Source organism: Petaurus breviceps, unplaced genomic scaffold (assembly GCF_028583685.1).
Source record: "Petaurus breviceps papuanus isolate PSGF00001 unplaced genomic scaffold, PetGlider_PUasm1.0 140, whole genome shotgun sequence".
NCBI classification, from domain to species: domain Eukaryota; kingdom Metazoa; phylum Chordata; class Mammalia; order Diprotodontia; family Petauridae; genus Petaurus; species Petaurus breviceps.
Window position 1 is genome coordinate 36,013,397 of NW_027185698.1, and position 22,868 is coordinate 36,036,264.

Consider the following 22,868-nt stretch of genomic DNA (forward strand, 5'->3'; position numbering starts at 1 on the left):
GGGAGGTAGGGAGATATTATTGTCCCAATTTTCCAGATGACAAACCTGAGGCCAGAGGTTGAATGTCGTGTATAGTGTCACAGAGCTACATAGCAGCTTTGGATTCTAAGAATAAGGTTTTCCCATTATGTTCCTTTGTCCCCAAGCTATGTACCTCACTCAGGCTAGGAGTAAGTTTTGATAGGGGGAAGGTGAAGAGAGCAGACAGTAAGAGGGCACTTAGGGTTCTGAGAGAAGAGGGTGAAGAAAAAACCACTAAGGATCTAATGAGATAATGTATTAAAGCCAACTATTATGAATTTCTATATTTATTACTTTTTGTTTTCCTAGGGCAGACTCTGATGGAGCCATTTCTTCAACCTCCCCCACCTACTACCAGTGCCTTCCCTTCTAGGGCTATCTTCCATCTACTTGGTATTTATTTGTCTCCTTCATTAGAATATAAGCTTCTTGAGGGTAGGGACTATTTTTGCCTTTTCTTTGTGTCACTGGCACTTAGCATATGTTTATGATGTGCACATAATAAACCATTAAAAATGCTAATTTGTTGGTTGATGGATTGATCTGACTTTATTCTACTCCCCCTTCCTTGAAATTCTTTACTCCCTTGATTTTTGCTTTCCTGGCTCTCTCAACCTCTAAATACTCAATGAGGCAGTCATCTTTCTCTCTTCCTCTTCCCCTCCAATCTATCCTACACATTGTTGCCAAAATAATAACAATCTTAACAGGCAACTCTCTGGTCTTCTCATTCTGACTCAAAATGACTTCCCACTTCCCATTTGTTAAAATAGTTTAAGAGTATTTGGCCTGGTATTCAAAACCTTCCCCCAACTATGTTCCAACCTCAAGCTTCCTTCTTCTTGACCTTATGCCCTAGTCAAACAGTGATGTCCACTGTTCTCCTAGAACTTCCTATGTTCTTCTTCTGCCCTCATGCCTTTGTAATTGTTGTTATTTTCTTTACTAGATTGTAAAGGCAGCTTGGCATAGTAGCTAGCTAGCTTTGGGACGCAGGAAAACCTAGATAAAAGTTCACCTCCTTTTATTTACAAGTACTTTGTGATTCTGGGAAGGCCCCCACCTCTCAGTCCCAGGCAACTCTCTAAGACCATGAATTGCTGATCTTAGATAGAGGGAGTTCACAATACAGATAATAATAATTAATCTGAGACTGGCTCAGAGTGAATGTAAATAGCAATTATTTCTCTTTTGGCCAGAAACCCTGAGGCTCTTCCCCTCCCAGACTGATTTTTTTTAACTAGGTAAAAGAGACCATTCTCTGCCTCCTTTCTATCCCTAATCATTGAATAGGCTTTACCTCAATCAAAATGAGACCTTTTAAAGGCCTTAGCTTAAAAAGGGCTATCTCTAGTCATCCTAACCTAGATCCAGATGGCTCCAGAGGAGAAAGTGAGGCTGGTGACTTTGCACAGCCCTCCCTCACTTAAATCCAATTCACCTGTATGCCTTCATGATCCTTTTCAAGAATGAAGGACAAAACAATAACAATTAACAAAAACAATAGCAACTACCATTTATATGGTCCCTACTATGTGCCAGGTACTGTGCTATCTCATTTGATCTTCAAACTACACTGGAAAGTAAGCACTATTATTATTCCCATGTTACAGATAAGGAAACCAAGGCAGGCAGAGGTCAGATGTCTTGCCCAAAATCACACAGCTAGTGTCAGAAGCCAGATTTGAATTCACATCTTCCTAACTCCAGGCCCTCTGTTCTATCCTCTGTACCACCTGGATCTCTCTAATACGGTAAGATAGAATCACTGGTTTCAAGACAACAGAAAAAAACTAGATTGTATATTCAGAAAATAAGTATCTTATTTATCTTTGCATTCCCCAGATAGCATGGTAACTGGGTCTTTGTTTATCAAGGCTGCTTTGAGTAAATGAATCTGTAAGCAGCCTAGTGTATTGGAAAGATTGCTGGGTATAGAAACAATGACGTTGGGTTCATGTCCTAACTCTTACTGACACTGTTTGACATTGGCCAAATTATATCATTTCTTTGGGCCTCAGTTTGCTCATCTGTAAAGTTGGGATAATACCGTGTTTCCCCAATAATAAGACACTGTCTTATTAATTTTTTTGGACAGAAAAACACCAGAGGGCTTATTTTCAGGGGAGGGCTTATTTTAATGAACATTGACAGCAATTTTAATAAACAGGTAAATGTGAACAAAAATGTACCTTTATTCAATAAGCAAATCACTGGGGAAGAACAGGATGACGTGCTCACTGCTGCAGCTCTGATTGGATGCAGCTCGGAGCGCAGCGTACGTTGGGTGGGGGGAACGGTGCATACAGAGGGTACCGTAATGTAGCGTGTAGCGCAGGGGATCACCTTTACTACAGTAGCAATCTCAATAGGGCTTGTTTTCGGGGGAGGGCTTATTTTAGAGGAATCTTACACAGTAAGGGGAGGGCTTATTTTCGGGATAGGTCTTATTATCGGGGAAACACGGTAATATGTGCACTCCTTACCATGAAGAACTGTTGTGAGGGGAGCATTTTGTCAACTTTAAGGTGATCTAGAAATGGGATTTGTTATTACTAATAATCCTACTTCCCCAAAGAAGTCTCCTTAAATTGTCAATGCAATAGATTAGTATTGGGGGGGGGGGGAGTGGAGGGAGCCTAGAGGTGTAAAGTGAGTAGAATCCCTGAACTGTTTGAGCTAGGCAGGAAAGAAAGAAAACACTGGATATTTTCTACCCTAATGGGAAAGAGAAGAGGAATAAAAGCTAGGACTTAGGGGTTAAAGCTTTTAATGGGGCCAAGGCTTTTTGAGGGAAAAGACAACTGAGTGAGGTTGGTGGGAGGTAGGGGGGAACTACAATAAAGAGAACTACATTTCTTGCCAGGACTATGTTTTGGCAGTCTCTCTACTAGGATACTATATTAGGTTTTTTTAGTGATGTTACTTAGGTTACTAGTACTGAGTGCTGTCAGAGGGAGACTCATTGCCAAATTGGCTTTTCTTCCAAATTAAATGCAACACTAATGTTCCCAGTTTGAATAAAAATACAAGAAATGCCAAAGGGCTGGTGCTTAGAGACAAAAAGTCCTCATTTCACAGAGTCTGTAGATTTTGTTTGCTGCCCCAGCGTCTAACTCTAACCTGGGATGCGCCCGGATAACATACGTCATGTGCTGTATGTGGGAGAATGTGTCCAATTCATATCATTTTCGACTGGCCATTTCCCAGCTTAGCAGGTGGGGGTTAGTCTGCAATGGTCAAGTCCCAGGGCCAAGGTTCTGCATTTAGGCTGTGTTCCCAATGTCTGTCCTCCAGAAGGGATGCAGAAAAGGAAAACAGGAATCCTCATCAAGGAAAAAAGCACTAGGCTAGCTGGGCAAGCAGGCCTTGGATTCAGGAAGACTTGAGTTGAAATATGACCTCTACCACTTGTTAGGTGTATGTCCATGGGCAAGTCCCTTCATCTTAGCCTTGGGCTCCTCATCTATAAAATGGGTATAATAATAATAATAAAACCCATACTACTTACCTCACAGGGTTGTAAAGAGTAAATGAGATAATATATGTAAATGACTTTGTAAACTTTAAAGCATTATATAAAGTCTGTATTTATTATTATTATTTATTACAGTAATAATAATTAGAGAAACTTGCTTTTATTCTGGCACGAGCTATTTGTATGAACTTGAGTAAGATACATTGCCCCCCTGGGCTCACTTTACAGAAGAAACTCTATAAAATGAGAGGACTGAACTTGATCATCTCCAAGGTACAGATTCTTAACCTGGGAGCTAGGAAATTGTTTTATTTTTTTATTTTGCCACTTTATTTTTTTCCAATTACACATAAAGATTGTTTTCAACATTCCCTTTTACAAGATTTTGACTGTTTTCTTATTATGAAAACCGTATTTCAGTATAATTGGTTTCCTTTGTAATCCTATGAATTTTATTTTAAGCATTTAAAACATTCTGAGAAGGGGGTCTGTAAGTTTCACCAGACTGCCAAAAGGGTTCTAGGATATAAAAAAAGAGTAAGTAAAAAAAAATTTCTTATTTTTTTTTTATATCCTAGAACTATCAGCATATAGTTTTATCAGCACTAAGATCTATTCTTAGATCTCTCCTAGTTCTAAAATTCCACATTGAAAGGTCCCTTCCATCGACAACATTCTATGTTCTAAGCTTTCTTATATATCTCCCATTCTATGTTCTATGTAGTATTTTCTGTATGTCAGTCTGGCTCTCACATTCTATGTTCTAAGTGAGGTCTCTTCTAGCTTTGATGTTCTATGACTTCAAGCTATTTTGATTGTTTGCCAAGAAAACTAATTTCTTGAGTTGTAAATTAATGTTTCCAAAGACAATTCCAACGAGGAGACACTGTAATCAGTCATAGACTGTAATTAGCCTTGGGTTGCCTCTGTGGAGTAGGCCATGGAACATTTTGCTATTATGGGGGAGGTGCACCTTCAGCAGGCATTCTCAACCTTTTTTGTGACAAGGACCCCATGGCAGGTTGATGAAGTCAATGGACTCCTCAGAATCATGTTTTTTAAATTCTCAAATTAAAATATGCAGGATTACAAATGAAATCACTTTATAATAGTGAATATAGTTATCAAAATATTGTTTAAAAAAAAGTTCATGCACCCCAGGTTAAGAACTTCTAAAGAAGGAAATCCTTGAAATGATTTATTCCAATAATAAAATAAAATATACTTTGGTTAGTAGTTTCTAACTCCCATGGTGACAAAGTTGACATTACAGATAGGTCCTTATCGTTATTTGTCCTTTGTTCTCAAAGAGGACCATGACATGGAAAGGTGATATCATGCAAGTGAATTGTATTTAAGTGAAGAAGGACTGGGCAAAGTCACCAACCTCAGTTTCTCCTCTGGAGCCATCTGGGTCCAGTGGCCAGATATAGATAAGGATGACTGGAGATGGCCCCTTACACAGTGGGAGACCTTGGCCTTTCTAAGAGGGTCTTCAACAGGTCTCAGTTTTGGGTCCTTGTTAGGGCCTGGGAAGAACCCAGTGAGGAGGTCTTGGGACAGCATGAACATAGTGGATACCTAGAGTACAGAGAGGGCAGTAGGTGGGTGTGTATGACATAGTGTGATATAGCAGAAAAAGCCCTGGGCTTGGAGACAGGGCAACTGGGTTCAAATCCTGGCTCTGATACTTACTAATGTAACTCTGATACTTACATGACCTTGGTTAAATTCAGCCAGAATTATAAGTCAAGACAACTCTAGATTTTCCCAAAGATACAGAAACTTAGAGTCCAGGGTCATCATTTGTATTCTTTTTAGCAGGTAGGAAAACAAAACTTAGCACTTAGCAAGTTAAAATGGAAAGCTACCAGATGGTCTGCTTTCTCCCCGGGTGGCCTGGCCCTACTCTGTTCCCTCTCTCTTTGTTGGCAAGCTTCACCTGGCCTTCCCATTGGTGTTTCTACCCACTGTGGTCTTCTTCTACCCTGCCTTCTCTTGTCCCCACCCCTCCACCACAGATTTTGAGGTCTAAGGGCTCTCCCTTTCCCCCTTTCTTGTTGATGTGAGTGTGGTTTCCACCATGCTTACCCCATGTGTCAGAATTGCTAGTTATGACTCAAACTTTACCTCTGAGCTCCATTTTCCTCATCTATAAAATGAGAATGATACTGATTATGCCACCTACTTCATGTGGAGGTTGTGATGAAAGGACTTTGTCCATGCCATAGAAATAGGAGTTATTATTATTCCAGTTGCTGAGGACTGCCCATCAACTTCAACCCCTGTCACCCTAGGAGGAATAAAGAAGTAGGGGCTCTAAAAGGTGATATAACCTTGGATTACTCCATCAGCAGTTTTCTAACTAGGGTGAACCCCACTGACAGCTTCTGGAAATGGGGAGCGAGTGGCAGAGTGGCAGTCCCCTTCCCCACCCAGTGCTGCTGGTCCCCTTGCCTGCCCTCTGTGGCTTGTATCATTTTGTAACATCTATCAGTTAGTCTTATACTTGTGAGTGTAGGTCTACCCTCAAAAAGCATGACAGCCCTTCCATACCTTCCCAGCTTGAGGAATTCTTGCCCATACCTGTAAGTATTCCATAGAGTATTCTACCAAAGGCATTAGAAGTCATCTTTTGGTTCCTTTAATATTTTATGAATACTTGTGGTGGCATAGTGAGTGGAGTGCTGGACTTGGCAACAGGAAGACCTATATTCAAATCCTGCATCAGACATTTACTAGCTGGGTAATCCTGGGAAAGTCATTTGGTCCCAGACTCATCTTGTTCATCTGTAAAGCTGAGATGATAATAGTGCCTACCTCCCAGGTTTGTGGAAAGAATGAAATGAGTTAATGTGCAGAGTGTCCCAAAAGTCTTAGGGAAGTTGAAAGCTTCAATAGTTTTCAATGGCACTAAGACTTTTGGGACACCCTGCTTGCAAAGAGTTTCGCAAACCTTAAAAGTTCTGTATAAATGTTAGTTATTATTGCTAGTAATCAGTTATTCTGGCTGTTAACATTCCATGGCAATCTTACTCCATGACTAGCCCATGTTATACATATGTATATGCATATGTCCACACATATTATATATATGCATAAATACATATATATAATACATACATATATAATTATATATGCTAATGTTAAATAACTCTTATGTGCAAGGCACTGTGCTAAATGCTTTAGAATTAATATTTCATTTGATGCTCACAACAACCCTGGGAGGTTGCTATTATTAACATATTGTTAATTATTAACTATTAATTAATTGCTAATGTTATTAATAAATAATATTATTATACTTATTTTATAGGTAAGGAAAATAAGGTGAATAGAGGTGTCAACCACCTAGTAAATGTCTGAGGTAGAATCTGAACTCAGATCATATATACACACATGCATATGTGTATATACATATACAGATATATATGTCTTTAATGTCATAGGGAACTAGGAAGAACACTGTATTGCAACTCAGCATACAGCACATAGGTTTGAATCTGGGCTCTATAATTTACTAGTTGTATGATTTGGGGCAAGTCACTTAATCTTTATGGATCTCATTTGCCTCATTTATAAAAATAAAAGAGTTGAAATAAATGCCTTCTAAATTTCATTGCATTTCTGGCATTCCATTTCCTAAGGCCCTTTCCAGCTCTTAATCTTATACCTTTGACGCCCCTTCTCATGGACAAATCATCCTGAGTAATGTGCTACAATTCACTTTTGCAAACCATGTTCTTTTTATTGCCTGTCTTAAAAACAAAAAACAAAAACCAGATGAAAATAAAATTGCTAATCAAAAGATATTTTGAAAACCACCTGATGGAACAGCTTCTTAAATCCAAAGAAAACAACTCATTAGGACCAGGGAAATGAATGAAGGGGGAGAATGAATGCAAGTTGACAGGAAGACTGAGAGCCAAGGAGAAGTCTGTTGCCTTTGCTATTGAATGCAGGGAATGAGGGCTTAGCTTAGCACTGGTGATTAGGTGTCCTTCCAAGAATTTGTGGCAAGGAGTCAAGGTCACATGTTATCAGAAAGGGCCATCTGTGTAGCTGCCTCGGTAGTAGATGGTAGATACAGGAGATGGCAATGTTTTAAGGGGAAGCTGTGGCATCTTTTACAGCACAAGAAGTGACATTAAGCAGAAACATTATAGCCAAATGCAGGTGGGATTCATTATAACTAGATGTGAAAAGCCAATATGGTGTTTGTTTTAAGTCATTCAATCAGGGATGATACTTTTGCAATTCATAGAAAGGAGGTATAAGAAAGAGTGCTGGACTCGGGAATTAGGAGACCTGGGTTCATATTTCACCTCAGATATTTGCTGTTGTTATGACCCTGGGCAACTCACTTCAGTCTTCTCTTCTGTAGAATGGAGGTAATACTTGCAAAGCCTACTTATCAGGGTTATTGTGAGGGAAGTGATCTCTAAATGTGTTTAATGTGTGGTGTATTTTTTAAAAATCATCATCATGTAGTTCAGGGGTGGGGAACCTGCAGCCTCGAGGTCACATGTTTTTTTTTGACTGAGTCCAAGTTTTACAGAACAAATCCTTTTATTAAGGGGATCTGTTCTGTTCAGTTTGGATTCAGTCAAAGAGCTGTACTTGAGGACCTAGAGGGCCACATGTGGCCTCGAGGCTGCAGGCTCCTGACCCCAATCTAGTTCATGTAGGTTTATCTCATTTTGTGCAATTGTTGTAAATATTGTCAAACAACATTTTCATCGACTGTTTCTCTGATTGTCCCTACATACCTAATATTTGAAAAGCTGTGTGATGTAAAAGAGTTCTGAACATAGAGACCTTCCTATCTCTGACACTAGCTGCATGATCATAAACAAGTTATTTAACCTCTTGGTTAGCTTTAGTGATCTAGTCTGTAAAATGCTTGTACTATCTGTTTCACATTCTGCTATTACATAAAAACACCTAGTTCTTTATCACATGACTGTTATGAAGATAAAATGAGTTAATGTATAGAAAAGCATTAGACAGGGGCGGCCAGGTAGCACAACGAGTAAGAGCACCGGTTCCAGTGTCAGGATGACCTGGGGATCAAATCCGGGCTCAGATACTTAGCACCACACCCAGAAATAACTGGCCATGTAACCTTGAGCAAGTTACTTGACCCTGATTGATAAAAAAAAAGAAAAAAAAAAAAAAGCATTAGACAGCAAGGTGTCAGAGAAGACAGAGTACTGGAGATGGAGCCAAGAAGACCAGAGTTTAAATCCTGTCTCAGACACTTATTAGGTGGGTGATCCTGGGTAAGTCATATGACCCCTCTAGGTCTCAAATAGGGATAATGACAGCATCTACCTCACAGAGTTGTGAAGATCAAGTAAGATCTTTTGTGCACTGTATAAATACTAGCTATTGTTATTGTCCTTTGTAAAAAGTATAAAAGCATAAGACACTGTATATATTATTCCTTTTGGCTATCCTACATTATTATCCCCATTAGACAGATGAGGAGACTGAGGCCCAGAAAGGTAAAATGATTTAATGCCCAAAATCAACAGTTGTTGTAAGTAGCAGAAGTGGGACTAATTAGGTTTTCTAACCTCCAGTTCAGTGCTCTGTTTCAAATTGTCAGGCTCTCCACAGAGCCTCTTCTGGGAATCTACACACAATGAGGACCAAATTAATATTCCTTTAACATAGCAATAAATGAAATTGGAAATAAGAAATCACAGCCATGCCTATAGGATAAGGATGCCAATTTTGGGATAAGATGTTGCATTCTCAAGCACAAAACCAGAAATTTCTGAAGCCCTATAGCCTTCAAGACAGGGTGTATCCCCCGAAAGACCTAGGATCTGGATGGCCTATAGTGTCAACTTTTTCTCATAAGATTCAGTGCTTGATGGAACCTTAGAGACTATAGATAGTCCAACCCCCTTATCTTACAGGTGAGGAAACTGAAAGCAAGAGAGGAGATGGGGAAAGGTCAGTAGACCTAGGTTCAAATGCTCACTCAGCAACTTCAATTCAACAAGCATTTGGTAAATCCTTATTGTAAGTAAAGCACTGTTATGAAATAATAATAGCCAGCATCTATATAGCACTTTAAGATTTGCAAAGCACTGCTATAAGAAATAATGAGCAGGATGGTTTCAGGAAAACCCAGAAAGGTTTATATGAACTGAAGGGAGCAGAACCAGATCATTGTATACAGTAGCAGTAAGATGATGATCCAACTGTGAAAGACTTAGGTACTCTGATTAAGACAATTCCAAAGGACCCCTGGTGAAAAATGATTGTCTACTTCCTAAGACAGAACTCATGAACTCTGAATGCAGAATGCAGATTGAAGCAGTTTTGTGTTGTTTGTTTTTACGTTATTTTCTTGCATGTATGTGTTTTCTTCTGCAACATAGCTAATATGGAAATATGTTTTGCATGACTTCACATATACAGTATATAATCAATATCATATTGCTTGCCTTCTCAAGGGGCAGGTGGGAGAGAAAGAATTTGGAATTCTAAATTGTTAAAAATGAACATTTAAAATTTTTACATGTGATTGGGAAATATTTAGCAAAATAAACTTGTATTTTTAAAAACGATTTGCAAAGGACTTTATGAACATTATCTTATTTTATCCTCAGAACAGCCCTGGGAGGCAGGTGCTATAATCTTCCCCACTTTACAGATGAGGAAATTGAGGCAGACTGAAGTTGTGACTGGCCCGGGATCCCACAGCTAGCGAGTCTCTGAGGGTCTTCCTGATTCCAGATGCAATACTCTGCCCACTGTGCCACCAAGGTTCCTCTTACTAGCTATGTAACCAGGGATATGGCACTTCGATCCCCCTTTAGTTTCCTTACCTGTCAAACTGGAGAGTTGGGCTAGCTAATGGATTCTTCACTTGGGTGGGGTTCACAAATTTCTGGGGGTTCCGGAACTTGGATTGGGGGGAGGTTACCTGCAACTTTATTTTCACTAACTTTGGCTTCCTTTGTAATCTCGGTATTTTATCTTATGCACAGAAAACACGTGATTGCTAGAAGGGGTGCAGCAGCTTCTCCAGGGAGAGCTGGACCTGGAGGCGGGAGCCCCAAGGCAGCCCTGCCAGATATAGCATAGATAAAGCACGTGTTCCGCGCTCCCGCCGCGCAGCCTCAGTTTTCTCCCTCATGACCAGCGGCGCTTGCCCTCGGGCCCCCAGCGCAGCCCCCAAAGCGGAGCGCAGCGCGTGCCACGGGCTCGGACTGCACGGTGAACTCTCCATGGTAGCGACGCCGCAGCTCCTGCCCGCTCCGGTTGTCAGAGAGAGGCAGCTCCTCCTCCCCCAACTCCACGTCCCCGGAAGACTATTAATTGTAGTTATCTGCATGAGCAAATTATACACAGCATACACTATTAATTACACAATTAATGGACTCATCTTCCCCCCGCTCCCCTTATCCCGGTTGGGGGGCGCGCATGCGGCCTCCTCAGAGTGGTGAGTCCCCTCTGGCTCGCCGTAGCCGCGCCCCCTTGGGGGGAGGGGAGGAGTGAGGGGCGGGTACGGAAGTCCCGGAGCCCGGGATCCGCCTAGGCTAGGTCGGAGCTGGAGGTGTCCTGCATCTCTAGAATGAGGCTCCCGACCTGGCTGCCGCCCTTCTGGCTCCTGCCCCTATGGCTGCTGTCCCCGCCGCGAGCGAGCGGCCTCCGAGGCCGAGCGCCTGGCAGTCTAAGGGCCTTCGTGGTGCCCCACAGCCACATGGACGTGGGCTGGGTCTACACTGTCCAGGTAGGTAGAAGCTCGCCCCTGAAGGGGTTTGCCTGAGTGTTGAAGCCTGCGGGGGCCCAGACGTCCCACAGCGGGACCTCCGCCGTCCGAGGGGGCAACCAGATGTTGCAAGGGGGGCAGCTCGGTGTTAGAAGGGGACAAGCGGGTGTTGCAAGGGGTAGCAGCTAGGCGTTAGAAGGGGATAACGGGATCTTGCAAGGGGGGCAGCTCTTGGTTCCAAGGGATCAAGCAGGTGTTGCAAGGGGGGCAACTCTGCGTTCCAAGGTGTTCCAAGCTGACAGTCAGATGTTGCAAGAGAAGCAGCCCAACGCTCCAAAAGCAAACAGCTCCTCCGTGTTTCAAGGGGGCATCCAGATATTTCAAGGGGAGCAGATCTCTCGTTCCAGCTGCCCTCATGGTCCCAGGCAAGCGGAGTATGGTGCTCCCATGAACCTCAGAACTGGGGAACACAGATGCCAGCATTGCATTCTCCACAGTTCCGCCTCCCTTTGCCTACATGAGGAATTCTGGAACCCACCCCACTTCCAGAACCATTCAGGATTGAAGTCCCTTCGGCGTCTTTTATTGTCCAATCTGTAGTAACAAGGGACCACTCCCCACCCCCTAAAGTCAAAATGAGAAATCAGGAATATACTCAGGCATTGGAGTGGAATGGACCCAGCCCTGGAGTTCAGGACTCAAGTTATACCACTTCTTATCTGTATGACCTTGGACCATTCTCTTCTGTCCAAGTCTCATTTTCCATCTATGTAAAGTAAAGGGGTTAGAATAAGATTGTCTCTGAGGCTTCTTCTAGCTCTGAAAGGAGATGGTTGTAGAATTTCCTGTGCGTGAAACAGGATATACCCCAGCTGGGAGTTTGGGTTAGGGTATTGTGGGAACTCAAAATGATAGCTTAATTTCGAAAGTCCCTGAAGGGCCATTAAATAGAGTGAATTTTCCAAAGTTGAACTAACACACATTCAAAAGTGACTTAGTGGGAGTTAAGGGGTTGGCCCAAACTTGGCTGCAGGTGACCCTGGGCTTTAAGGAAGTCCTAGGGGGATGATCATGCTTAGCATCTTTGTTTAGAATCACTTGAAAGATTTCTTGTGCTTTCAGATTTGTCAGCAAGGTATGAAGAGTCCTATATAATCAATACTAGAGTTGGAAGGTCATCCAGTCCAAGACCTTTGATGGACAGATGAGAAAAACTGAGGCCCAGAGATGTAAAGCTAGTTGTCCAAGGTCACACAGTGAGTTATGGGAAAATTGGGCTTCAAGCTTGGTCTCCTGATTCCCAGCTCTTCCAGGAAGCTTTCCTTGACTGCTCATAGAGTTCTTGTTAGAAGGCCTGTTAGAAGTCATTCAGTCCAACTCTCCCATTTTACAAATGAAAAACAAGCCCAGTGAGGTTAAGTTCACTGAGGTTCAGGATTCAAACCCAGGTCCTATGACTCCCATTATTCTTCCCAACATACCACACTGACATTTCCTTTCTCTGTGCTCTTCTACACAATTTAACACTAGATTATATCTACCAGTTTGATTTGTTCTCTACTTATTTTATTTGTATAAATTTATGTTCCTCAACTGGGAGTTCATTTGCACTGAACATGCCCTGTTTCCATCCCTGACTTGTGTGGTGGGAGACATCTTGGAAGGAACATTAGATATGGATTTAAAAGACCTTGATTGGAGTCCCATCTTTGCCACTTAATGCCTGCATGACCCTGGGCAAATGACTTCTCTTTACTGGGGCTAACCTGTAAAGGAAGAGGGTCAACTTGACCCTAGCTAGAGACCCTTTGAGCTCTTGCATTCTGTGAACCGAAGCCCCTTCCAACTCTAACATCCTGTATTAAGATATCCTTCAGCTCTAAATTCTATGGGTCCAACTTTACCTCTCACTCACTACTGGTATGATCCTGGGAGAATCTCTTCCTCTCACTGGACCTCTGCCAAATGGGGCTAACACTACTTGTACCTCTTCTTCATAGGACAGCTGTGCCAGGAAAAATATTAGGTATCATCAACATTATAATGAATGCTCTAAGGATCTGTAATTTTGAAATGGCAGATTACAGCCTCTCTGTGTCTGACACTTGTTGGGTATTTAATAAATGCTAGCTGATTGATTGATTGATGAACATTATGTGTTCTTATGGCCAAAAAAAGGTCATCACCTGTTGGCCAGACCTTTGGTGATGAACCCAGCCACTTTTAGCTAGGCTAATCCTTGGATAACAACATGCTAACTCTCACTGGGTCTTCTTGAAGTTTTCATTTTGGTAGAACTTTCCATGGTTTGTGCTCTGCTGGCATAGCCTTTGAGAGCTTGAGGCCATGTATATCCTATGTTGAAATGTGAGAGGAGGATCTCTTGACTTCCTTGGGGTGAATACTCCTTCCATCAATGCCTGTCACAACCTCTCCAATCTATCCAATCTATTAGTCCTGTGCAATTCCTATATAGCTTTCCATAACCACTCCCCCCCTCTTCATAACAGATGTATCCAAAGACCACCCTATGAATACTTTTAGTATCTTGATGTTACCACTATAGCCCCTGGTCAGCTGGGCTTGGAGTCAAGAAGAATGTGCCTTCAAACTTAAACTCTCAAGTCTCAGTTTCCTCATCTGTAAAATGGGAATAACACCTCAAATAAGATAGCCTATAAAAGTGCTTTGCAAACCTTAAAGTGCTGTATAAAAGCCAGCTTCTTATTATTGTATATTGAGCCATGACCCTTTACAGTTGGGTTCTCCTAATCAACAGATCCCGTGACCCTTTTCAGTCCTCATTCTCTTCTGCTTTTGACATGTGGATTTTCCCTATCCCCTCAGCTTCAGAGATATTAAAACTTCCTCATTCTCCTCCCTAATCACTCATTCACAATCTCTAAGAAACTACCACTGGTTTCTCATTCTTTTTTCAACTCCTTAATTCAGTTGTTCCCCTACTAACTTCCCATAGCCCCTTTCTCTCTTTACACTGGCTTCCTTTTTTTTGCTCTCTGGGTTTTAGCCACCACCTCTATGCTGGCAACTCCTAAATCTGATCTGTAGCCCTGCCCTCTCCCCTGGGCTCCCAGCTAGCATTTGGAGGCAGTGTGATGCAGTCCGAAGAAGTCAGGATTTGACATCAGAGATCTTGCTTTCAGATCCCAGTTCTGCTCCTGTTAGTGCTGCCTCTGTGACCTTGGGCAGGTCATCCCTAGCTAATGCTCAGTTTCCTAATTTGTGGGAGAATCAGATTGGACTACATTTCTTGAGATTCTTCCCAGCTTTAAATGTGATCTCCAGTTGCCTCTCGGATATCCATTCCTGGATATCCCGAACTGACTTCCACTTTTCTCTTAATAATATGTTTCTATAATGATCTGAGGTTTACAAAGTACTGTATATGTTATTTCATTTGATCCTCACGACAACCCTTCATCATTTTTCTCTGTGGCACTGCATTCACCCAGTCTCCCTTGTTCATAATGCTGGTGTTATGTTTGTCTCTTCCTTGTCCTTCACCCCTCACATCCAGTAAATTACTAGGTCCTGTTGATTCCATCTCTAAAAAAGTCTCCTGTATCTGGTCCCTCCCCTCTTTTCTTATTGTTTCTGCCCCACTTCAGCCTGTCTCTGGCCGTGGGGGCTGTTGCAGTGGCCTCCCTAGAAGTCTTCTGTACAGGTCACTCTCCATGCTGATAGCAACTCTTATCCCACTGATGGAATCATCCCCTTCAGGCATAGACCTTTGGTCATGGGAGTCCTCTGGCTAATAATCCTTAATGGCTCCCTGCTTCCCCAGAAGTCGAGTTCACACTCCTTGGCCTAACTTTCAAGACCTTCTATGTTCTGATGCCACCCAACTCTTCCAGCCTTATCTCTTATTACTCTCCTCCAGCCAAACTCAAGAACTCTAGGGCCTTCCTCTCATGCCTTTTATATAGTTTGCTTCCATTCCTTGTCACTTTTGTTCAGGCTGTTTCCTCTGCCTGAAATCTCTTTCCTGCTTATCTTTACCTGTTGAACTTAGCTGTCATTTAAAGCTCCCTTTAAAGACTACATCCTTCAGAAATCTTTCTCTAGTTCATAAACAGCTTCTGCCCTCATACCTTATGGAGTGCTTGACTTTGTATCCCTCAACTGCACTTACTCTCTTGAATCCCCTTCTCACTGATGTGGAAACTTCTTTCAGCAGTGTAGATTGCAACCCACCCACACTCCTTTATCTTCTATGACCATCCTTTTCGGCCTCGAGTAAATCTGACATAAAGAATCCACCCATTTGCTGGACACCTTCATCCCTTGGACACCTTCAGTGGTGCCCTTTGGCATGCATACTTTCCACTGTTGCCCCTTCTTCTCACTCTGGATGCCACCCACCTTCTCTTCAGTTATCTCTCTCTTGCAACATCTTTTTTACATCCCTTTTCCTGGGAAATGCAAGAATGAATTTAGGATAATAGGATCATAGCAAAAGCTGGAAGGACCTGAAAGACTTTTGAGTCTAACCAAGCCCCTCATTTACTGGTGACAAAACTGAGATGTAGTAATTTACCCAGGTGACTTATAGCTAATAATACCAGGGACAGGATTGGAACCCAGACCTTGCTGACTCCAAGTCCAGTGTTTTATCCATTACTCCATGCTGCCTCTACTCTTAAGTACTGTAATATCATGTGTTGTGTTGCTATCTGCTCCCTACCTAAGGTCTATCTAAGTCTAACCTCCTAACTACCTAAGTTAGTTTTGTGACGACAGGTACCTTAACCCATCCAAACTTTCTGCCTCTCTCAGTGTCTAGAATCATGCTCTATATACATTAGGTGCTTAATAAATGTTTCTTGATTTGTTGACTTTTGATTGACCTTTATGGCACCAGAGAAGAATTTATACTTACAAAAAATTACCTCTCCCCCAAAGGTGGTCATTCTGGGAAACCATAATCTTACTTATACCAAAGAGACAGACTGCTGTAGCTCTGGAGGTTTTTAGAACTCCTCTTTGAAAATTAACAACATATTGTACTTATAGAGAGTTGTATTGTATGGATATAAAGCACTTTCATTATATTATTTGATCTTCTCTTCTCTCCTGTGAGGTGAGTGATACAGGCCTTGTTATCTCCATTTTATAGATGAAGAATTTGAGTACAGTAAGATTACATAAAATGTCAGTTGGTTTTCCTTGGGCAGGGTTGGGGAACATGTGACCTTCTAGTGTGGCCACACTTGAGGACCTAGACAGTCACACTGTCTAGTGGCTACCCTGTGGGGTAGAGGGGAAAGGGTACCAGATTTGGATTCAGAAAACCTAGGTTCAAATTCTGACTCTGCTTCTTACTCTTTAGATGAACTTGGACAACTCCCTTGCCTTCCCTGGGCTTCAGTTTCTCCATCTGCAAAATGATAAAGGAATCTACTTAAATGGTCTCTAGTTTCATTTAGTCCTAAATCCTTTCAGGGTAGGACTAGAGCCCAGGTCTCCTGGCTCCCAACCTAGTGTATTTTTTCATGGTAGTGTCCTGCCTAATAGGCCCCATTTCAACTTCTGATAAGATTGAGGGGAAAAACCAAGCAAGACTAAAGAGATCCCAATAGGGTTTTGTTTTGTTTTTCCTTGTCTGTGTTGTGAAATTTCCTGTTCCCCCCGGGAATATAAGGCTTTTCAAACAAGTCCAGCTGGGCCCTGAAAGACGCCCTTCCAGAAACATGATCCCATTTGAACAATAGCAAGCAGCTCTCTGAACTCTGCCTGCCCTGTCTCCCTCAGTGAGGACCCTGTGGAGTTCAAAGTTAGGAGGAATCCTTTCAAGTTGGGGAGGCCTGCTGTGTAGTCAGCTGTGCAGCTCTCATAATGACTTTCCCCCTGTGAGGTAGGTGGGGCAAGTGTTAATCTCCTAATAGTAATAAGGCTAACAGTTACATAGCATTTTAAGGTTTGTATATATTATCTTCTTTGATCCTCACAAGGACCCTGTTATTATCATCCCCATTTTACAGATGGGAAAGCTGTGGCCCAGAGTTTCAGTGACTTGCCCAGGGTTACATGGTTGCTGAGGCAGAGTTTGAACTCATGTCTTCCTGAGTACAAGTCTAATGCTAGCCACCAAGCCACCTAGCTGCCCTATTTTGCAAATGAAGAAACCAAAGTGTAGAAAGAATATGAAGTTAGGGGCAGCTTGGTGGTGCAGTGAATAGAGCACTGGCCCTGGAGTCAGGAGGACCTGAGTTCAAATCCGGCCTCAGACACTTGACACACTTACTAGCCATGTGACTTTGGGCAAGTCACTTAACCCCAGTTGCCCTCCAAAAAGCAAAAAAAAAGAAAAGAAAGAATATGAAGTTAACTGCTTTGGGGCAAAAAGCTAATAAGTGTTGGATCAAGGACTCAAACTCAGGTTCTTTTTTTACTGTAAGACTGGTACCCTTACCACAACATTGCACCTGACATTAACTTCCTAAGAATGTTTCTCTTCATGTTACTGTTCCCCTCATAAACATTCAGTGACTCCATTTTACCTGCCGAATGGGGACAGCTAGGTGGTACAGTAGATAGACCAAGGGGCCTGGAGTCAGGAAGATCTGAGTGCAAATTTGGCCTCAGACACTTACTGGGTGGTTGGCCCTGGGCAAGTCATTTAACTCCTTTGCCTCAGTTTCCTTATCTGTAAAATGGTGATAATAATAGTACCTTTTTTCCTAGAGCTGTTGTGAGGATCAAATGAAACAATAATTGTAAAGCTCTTAGCACAGTGTTTGGCACGTAGTAAGCACTCTATAAATGTTAGCTGCTATTATTATTACTATTATTATTTAAAGCATTAATTCCTAATCCAGGCAATAGAGGTCCTTTTCAATCTGATTTCAACGTACTTCCCCATTTTGTTTTGGTACTACTTACTCCCCATCTTGGATTCTTTTTTTTCTTGCAAACTGGGCTTTTTTTTTATACCTGGTTCTCTTCCTTACCTGTCCTAGATACATGCCTTCAACCTGTGTTCCATCCGTGGAATGGAATCCCTCTGCCACCTGTATCTCTTGAATTCTCTCCCTTCAAGACTCACCTCAAAGACACATCCTTCATGAAATTTCCCTTTCCCCACTTCTTCCACGTACCCTTCCCCCAATTAGGTTGTAAGCTCCTTGAGAGTAGGTGCTGGGACATATCTCTGAACCTCTGGCTCTGACCACAGTACTTTGAGTACTGTGTATAAATGAATGGAGAAAGAGCACTGAACTTGGAGGAAGGACACTCAGCTCTGATTACCTCTAAATCACTTAATCTCTCGATTTCAATTTCCCCTTCTGTAAAATGAGGCAATCAAACTTAGATTGCTTATGTCTCATCAGAGTTAGCATAAGGAAAACTCCTTAAAGGCTACAGAAATAGGAGCTGTTACTATTGTCATCTTTCCTCATCCTCCCTAGAAGCCCTTTCCAGGGACTAGTCTCTGTGTCTTTTGCTAGCCGTAGTTGTTTTGCTGTGGAGTGGAAAGTGACTTTAATTTTTTTCAACTATTTTCAAAAGGTAGCAGGTATTCTGTGAAGCCAGAATTGAGTCTGGTTTCATTTTCTCTTGATTTTTCCCCCCACTCATCAAGCATTTATTGTTTTTCTCCCTCCCACTCTCCCCCCCCAACTAGGACAAAAGGAAAGTAGGAAGAGAGGGGAGGAAGGAGGAAGAGAAGGAAGGAATGGGGAGGGTGGGAAGAAAGGAAGACTGGAGGGAAGCTACCTTAGTATTTAGTGGTGAGCTTGTGAAGTAACATCTAGTCAGTTTGGACTGATTGAGAACTGTTTCTTAAGGAAAAGTAATCTTAGGGATCATGTAATAAGTAGGATTTTCCCAATGGGCTAGAAAATCTATTTATGTTGAAATTGAACCTTCAGGCCAAAATCTGAGGAACAGGGGTTTCAGTAGATGCTTAGTAGGACAAAGGAGAGAAATGTTATTTCTTTGTACAAGGTGGGTAGTGGTGGTGGTGAGGGGTTGAGGAGATCATAAGCAAACAAGTTTAGATAAACTCACAAAACTGTGCAGGGCTCCTGGAAAAGGATTAAGCCCTTGAGATTAATTGGAATCAGAGCCTCAGATCTTATACAAAGTCCCCACATCCATTAATTGGTAGAGCCAGGAATAATTAAAACCAAGGTTTGCTAATTGCCTTGTATAGCAATCTTAATCCTTCCCCTAATTTTTACAAATTCTGAATCATCAGGGTCTCACCAAGGTTTTATCTTAATGAGCCATGGTTTTCAAAAGTTGTTGGGGTTTTTTTTTACACTAAGTTCTAAGTTACAGCAGTTATCATTTCTGGTATGTAGGCTTGACCCTTTTTGCTTCTAGGAAAGACCTGCAGGATTAAAAATAAAAAAAATCCAGATACAATTTTCTACCTTGTACAACATCTGAGTTCTGAAAGGTTCTCTCATTCATAGCAGTGATAAGAGCTTATGGCTGTAAAGTACTTTATGATCATTAATAAGTGAGCACTTTGCATCCATTATCTTATTTTTGCTTCACAACATCCCTGGGAGTTATGTACATAGTACAAGTATTCTCATCCTTGTTTTGTGGATGAGGAAGTTGAGGTTCAGAGTCACACTGCTGGTGAGTGGTAGAATCTTCTCTGGAACACATGTGCTTTTGACCCAAAGCTGGGGGAACTTTCTTATAATTGTAGAAGATCAAAGACACCTGGGGAGACATGGTCTAGCCCAGCTCCCACATGGATTGTGAATCTCTTTTGTGTGTGTGTGTATGTACACAAACTCTATACTTATGAGTTTATTAAGTTATTAAGACACCTATATCTTCTCTGTGTGTACATATGTCCATTATTTATACATTTATATATACATATACATTCTCTTATGTATATACATACACACATATATCTTCTTTTCACACACATACATATGCCAAACTAATACTATGCTTTGTTATTTTATGTTTTGTGCGCGCGTGTGTGTGTGTATAAAATGTCCTGCCAAATACTCCTACAACTTCTCTTTTAAGATGTTTGGTAGTGAGGAACTCCTTACATGAAGAGGTTTGCCCACAGTTAGTTTAATATTGGAATCCAGCCCTCAAACATATGCCTCTCATCCTTTAACTCTTCTTCTTGTCTTTTCTCCATATAGACACTTATTAATGAGATTTGCATTATTTTCATATCTAATAAAAGGAGAGGCAGTCTGCTACATTTGAAAGAGCACTAAATTGGGGCAGCCAGGTGGCTCAGTGAGTAAGAACACTGGCCCCAGTGTTGGGATGACCTGGGGGATCGAATCCGGGCTCAGATACTTAGCACCCACCCAGAAACACCTAGCTGTGTAACCTTGAGCAAGTTACTTAACCCCAATTGCTTTAAAAAAAAAAAAAAAGAAAGAGCACTAAATTTGGAGTCAGCAGACTTGGACTTGAACCCTCATTCTGGCATTAATTCACTGAGTGGCCTTGTGGAAGTTAGACCCTGTCTGGGCTTTACTTATCAATTGAGAGGATTATGGTAAAAAGTCTCCAAACACCCTTCCAGCTCTGACTTCCTGTGACATTGTAATAGCAGGTAATACCATACTTCTTACCTTTCCTGAAATGGAGTAAAACGATTTTCTCAGTTCCTTATTAAGTTCGTAAACTAGATGTACAAATTATTCTGTTAAGGTTATGTGAATATTTGAATTCCTTTTGAGATAGAGACGATGCCTTTGAACAAAGCTCAAGAAGCATTCCGACTTAAAGCAGTATAATAGACATGGGAAACTGAGTCAGAAGGCCAGACTTCTGGTCCCAGCTCTCTGTGACTTATCTGACCTTGACTAGTGTTTCCTCATTTGCAAAAGGAGATGAAACATACCACTAGCCCTTACTTACACTGTTGAGGTAGTATCTAAGGTTTAGGATCATGGAATATTGCAGCTGGAAGGGACTCTAGAAATTTTCACATCTAACTTCCTCATTTGACAGCAGCGGAAACCAAGACCCAGAAGGAGGAAGTCATTTCCTCAAGGTAACAGTGAATTAATGGCAGAAGTGAGGTGAGAACCTAGGTCTCCCAACTCCCTCCATGTCCATTGTTATTGTAACATACTATCTCAGTCAATCAATAGACTGTTATTAAGCACCCACTGTGTGCCAGGCATAAGATATTATCTTCACCACAGCTGAACTGCCCTGACTCCGGAAAGGAAGTCACCACAGAAAACAGCCCTAATGAGCACACCAGCCTCTCTCTTACCCTGAGGCTGGCTGCATATACAATTTGGGATAGCCTCAACCAGGGGCTGGTATCTGGGATAGCATGGGCCTTCAGGCTGGTGTAGCTGTATGATCGTTGTAAAGCTGACTGCATCAGAAGTAGGTGAGACCTTAGTGGTACAGGACCGGAAGGTTCCGTGGAGTGCATTCCCTAACAGCTGTCAGTTTTTGTGTTTGCCTGAGGCCCTGTGTGTAAATAGTTTGCCTTAGGCAGAGAGAAAGCCACAGGGCTGGGTAAGGATGCTTCTGTGTCACCAGGCCAGTGATATTTATGTCCTTAATAGCAAGCCCCATCTTTGTTTTTGCCTACTCTCTCGGGTATGCCCGTATTAGAACTTGTGGAACTCTAGCTGCTAGTGTCATGGCTAGTTGTATAGCTTGGAGGAAGGGGTCATCCCGTTGCTTTGGCATTGGGCAGACATGCCCAGTTTTAAAACCTGTTTGTGTAACTCATAGGCTGTCATCCCCCCCCCCCCGCCTCCATCTTATTCTGTAGGAGAGTATGCATGCCTATGCAGCCAATGTCTACACTTCCATCACAGAGGAACTGAACAGGGGGAAACAACGCAAATTTATTGCTGTGGAACAAGAATTCTTCCGGCTCTGGTGGAGCGGAGTGGCCACAGACACCCAGAAACATCAGGTAATTGTGTTTGATTTATTAATTACTGTGGGGGAGCTAAAAAAGCTTTCTTAATGGATGCTGCAGCATTCAAAGGAAAAGGAAACCACATTCAATCAAACAATATTGAAAAAATAGTCTCCCATCTGTTGTTAAGGTTCTTTCTTCTTTTGATAAATGTGGTTTGCATTTTCTCTAAAGTATTTAGAATTCTAATTCTGGCTAAAAACTCCAACAGGAAATTTTACAGTGACATTTGCACTGACAATGTGGAACAATTGTGCCTTCTGTTCCTTATCAGTGAGGTGAAGCTAAATAACCTTCTAGGGTTTTTTATTGTTTGTTTGTATTTTGTAGATGAGATCAAACCAGTGTTTCTTAGGGAACCTCAGAGGTAGCTGGGAATTAGTAGATAAAGATAAAGCCAGAAAGATCTGGGTTCAGGTCCAGCCTCTGACACATACTGGAATCTAGAGATCTCCACAAGTTACAGAGAAGGGGCCCATCTGCATTGGTGAGCAAGGTCTCTCCAACCAGGAGGCCTCAATGCCAGTGACATCACAGGCCCGCCATGCCATTCAAAGTTAAAAGAGACCTTCAGTGTACTTCTGTTCAGCACACATTAAGAAATATGCAGTGATAGCTTTGCAGGTAGACACTACTTTCTCTTCCTAGGACCTTGGACAAATCCCATCTCAGCCACTTCCTGGCTGTGGGACTTTGGCCTGGTCTTTTCCCTTTTTGGAGCATCT

At 42.0% G+C, this 22,868-nt stretch overlaps 1 protein-coding gene across 2 annotated transcripts in view; it reads left to right on the top strand.

The window, feature by feature from the left end:
• Nucleotides 1–10,969: 10,969 nt before the first annotated feature.
• MAN2B2 (mannosidase alpha class 2B member 2) overlaps nucleotides 10,970–22,868 on the top strand; it is an 87,406-nt gene continuing 75,507 nt past the window's right edge. For both annotated transcript variants that reach the window (XM_069070161.1, XM_069070169.1), the window contains exons 1-2: nucleotides 10,970–11,252; nucleotides 21,991–22,137. In XM_069070161.1, coding sequence (XP_068926262.1) covers nucleotides 11,094–11,252; nucleotides 21,991–22,137 — 306 coding nt within the window. In that variant the 5' untranslated portion in view covers nucleotides 10,970–11,093. The remainder of the gene's footprint in view (nucleotides 11,253–21,990; nucleotides 22,138–22,868) is intronic.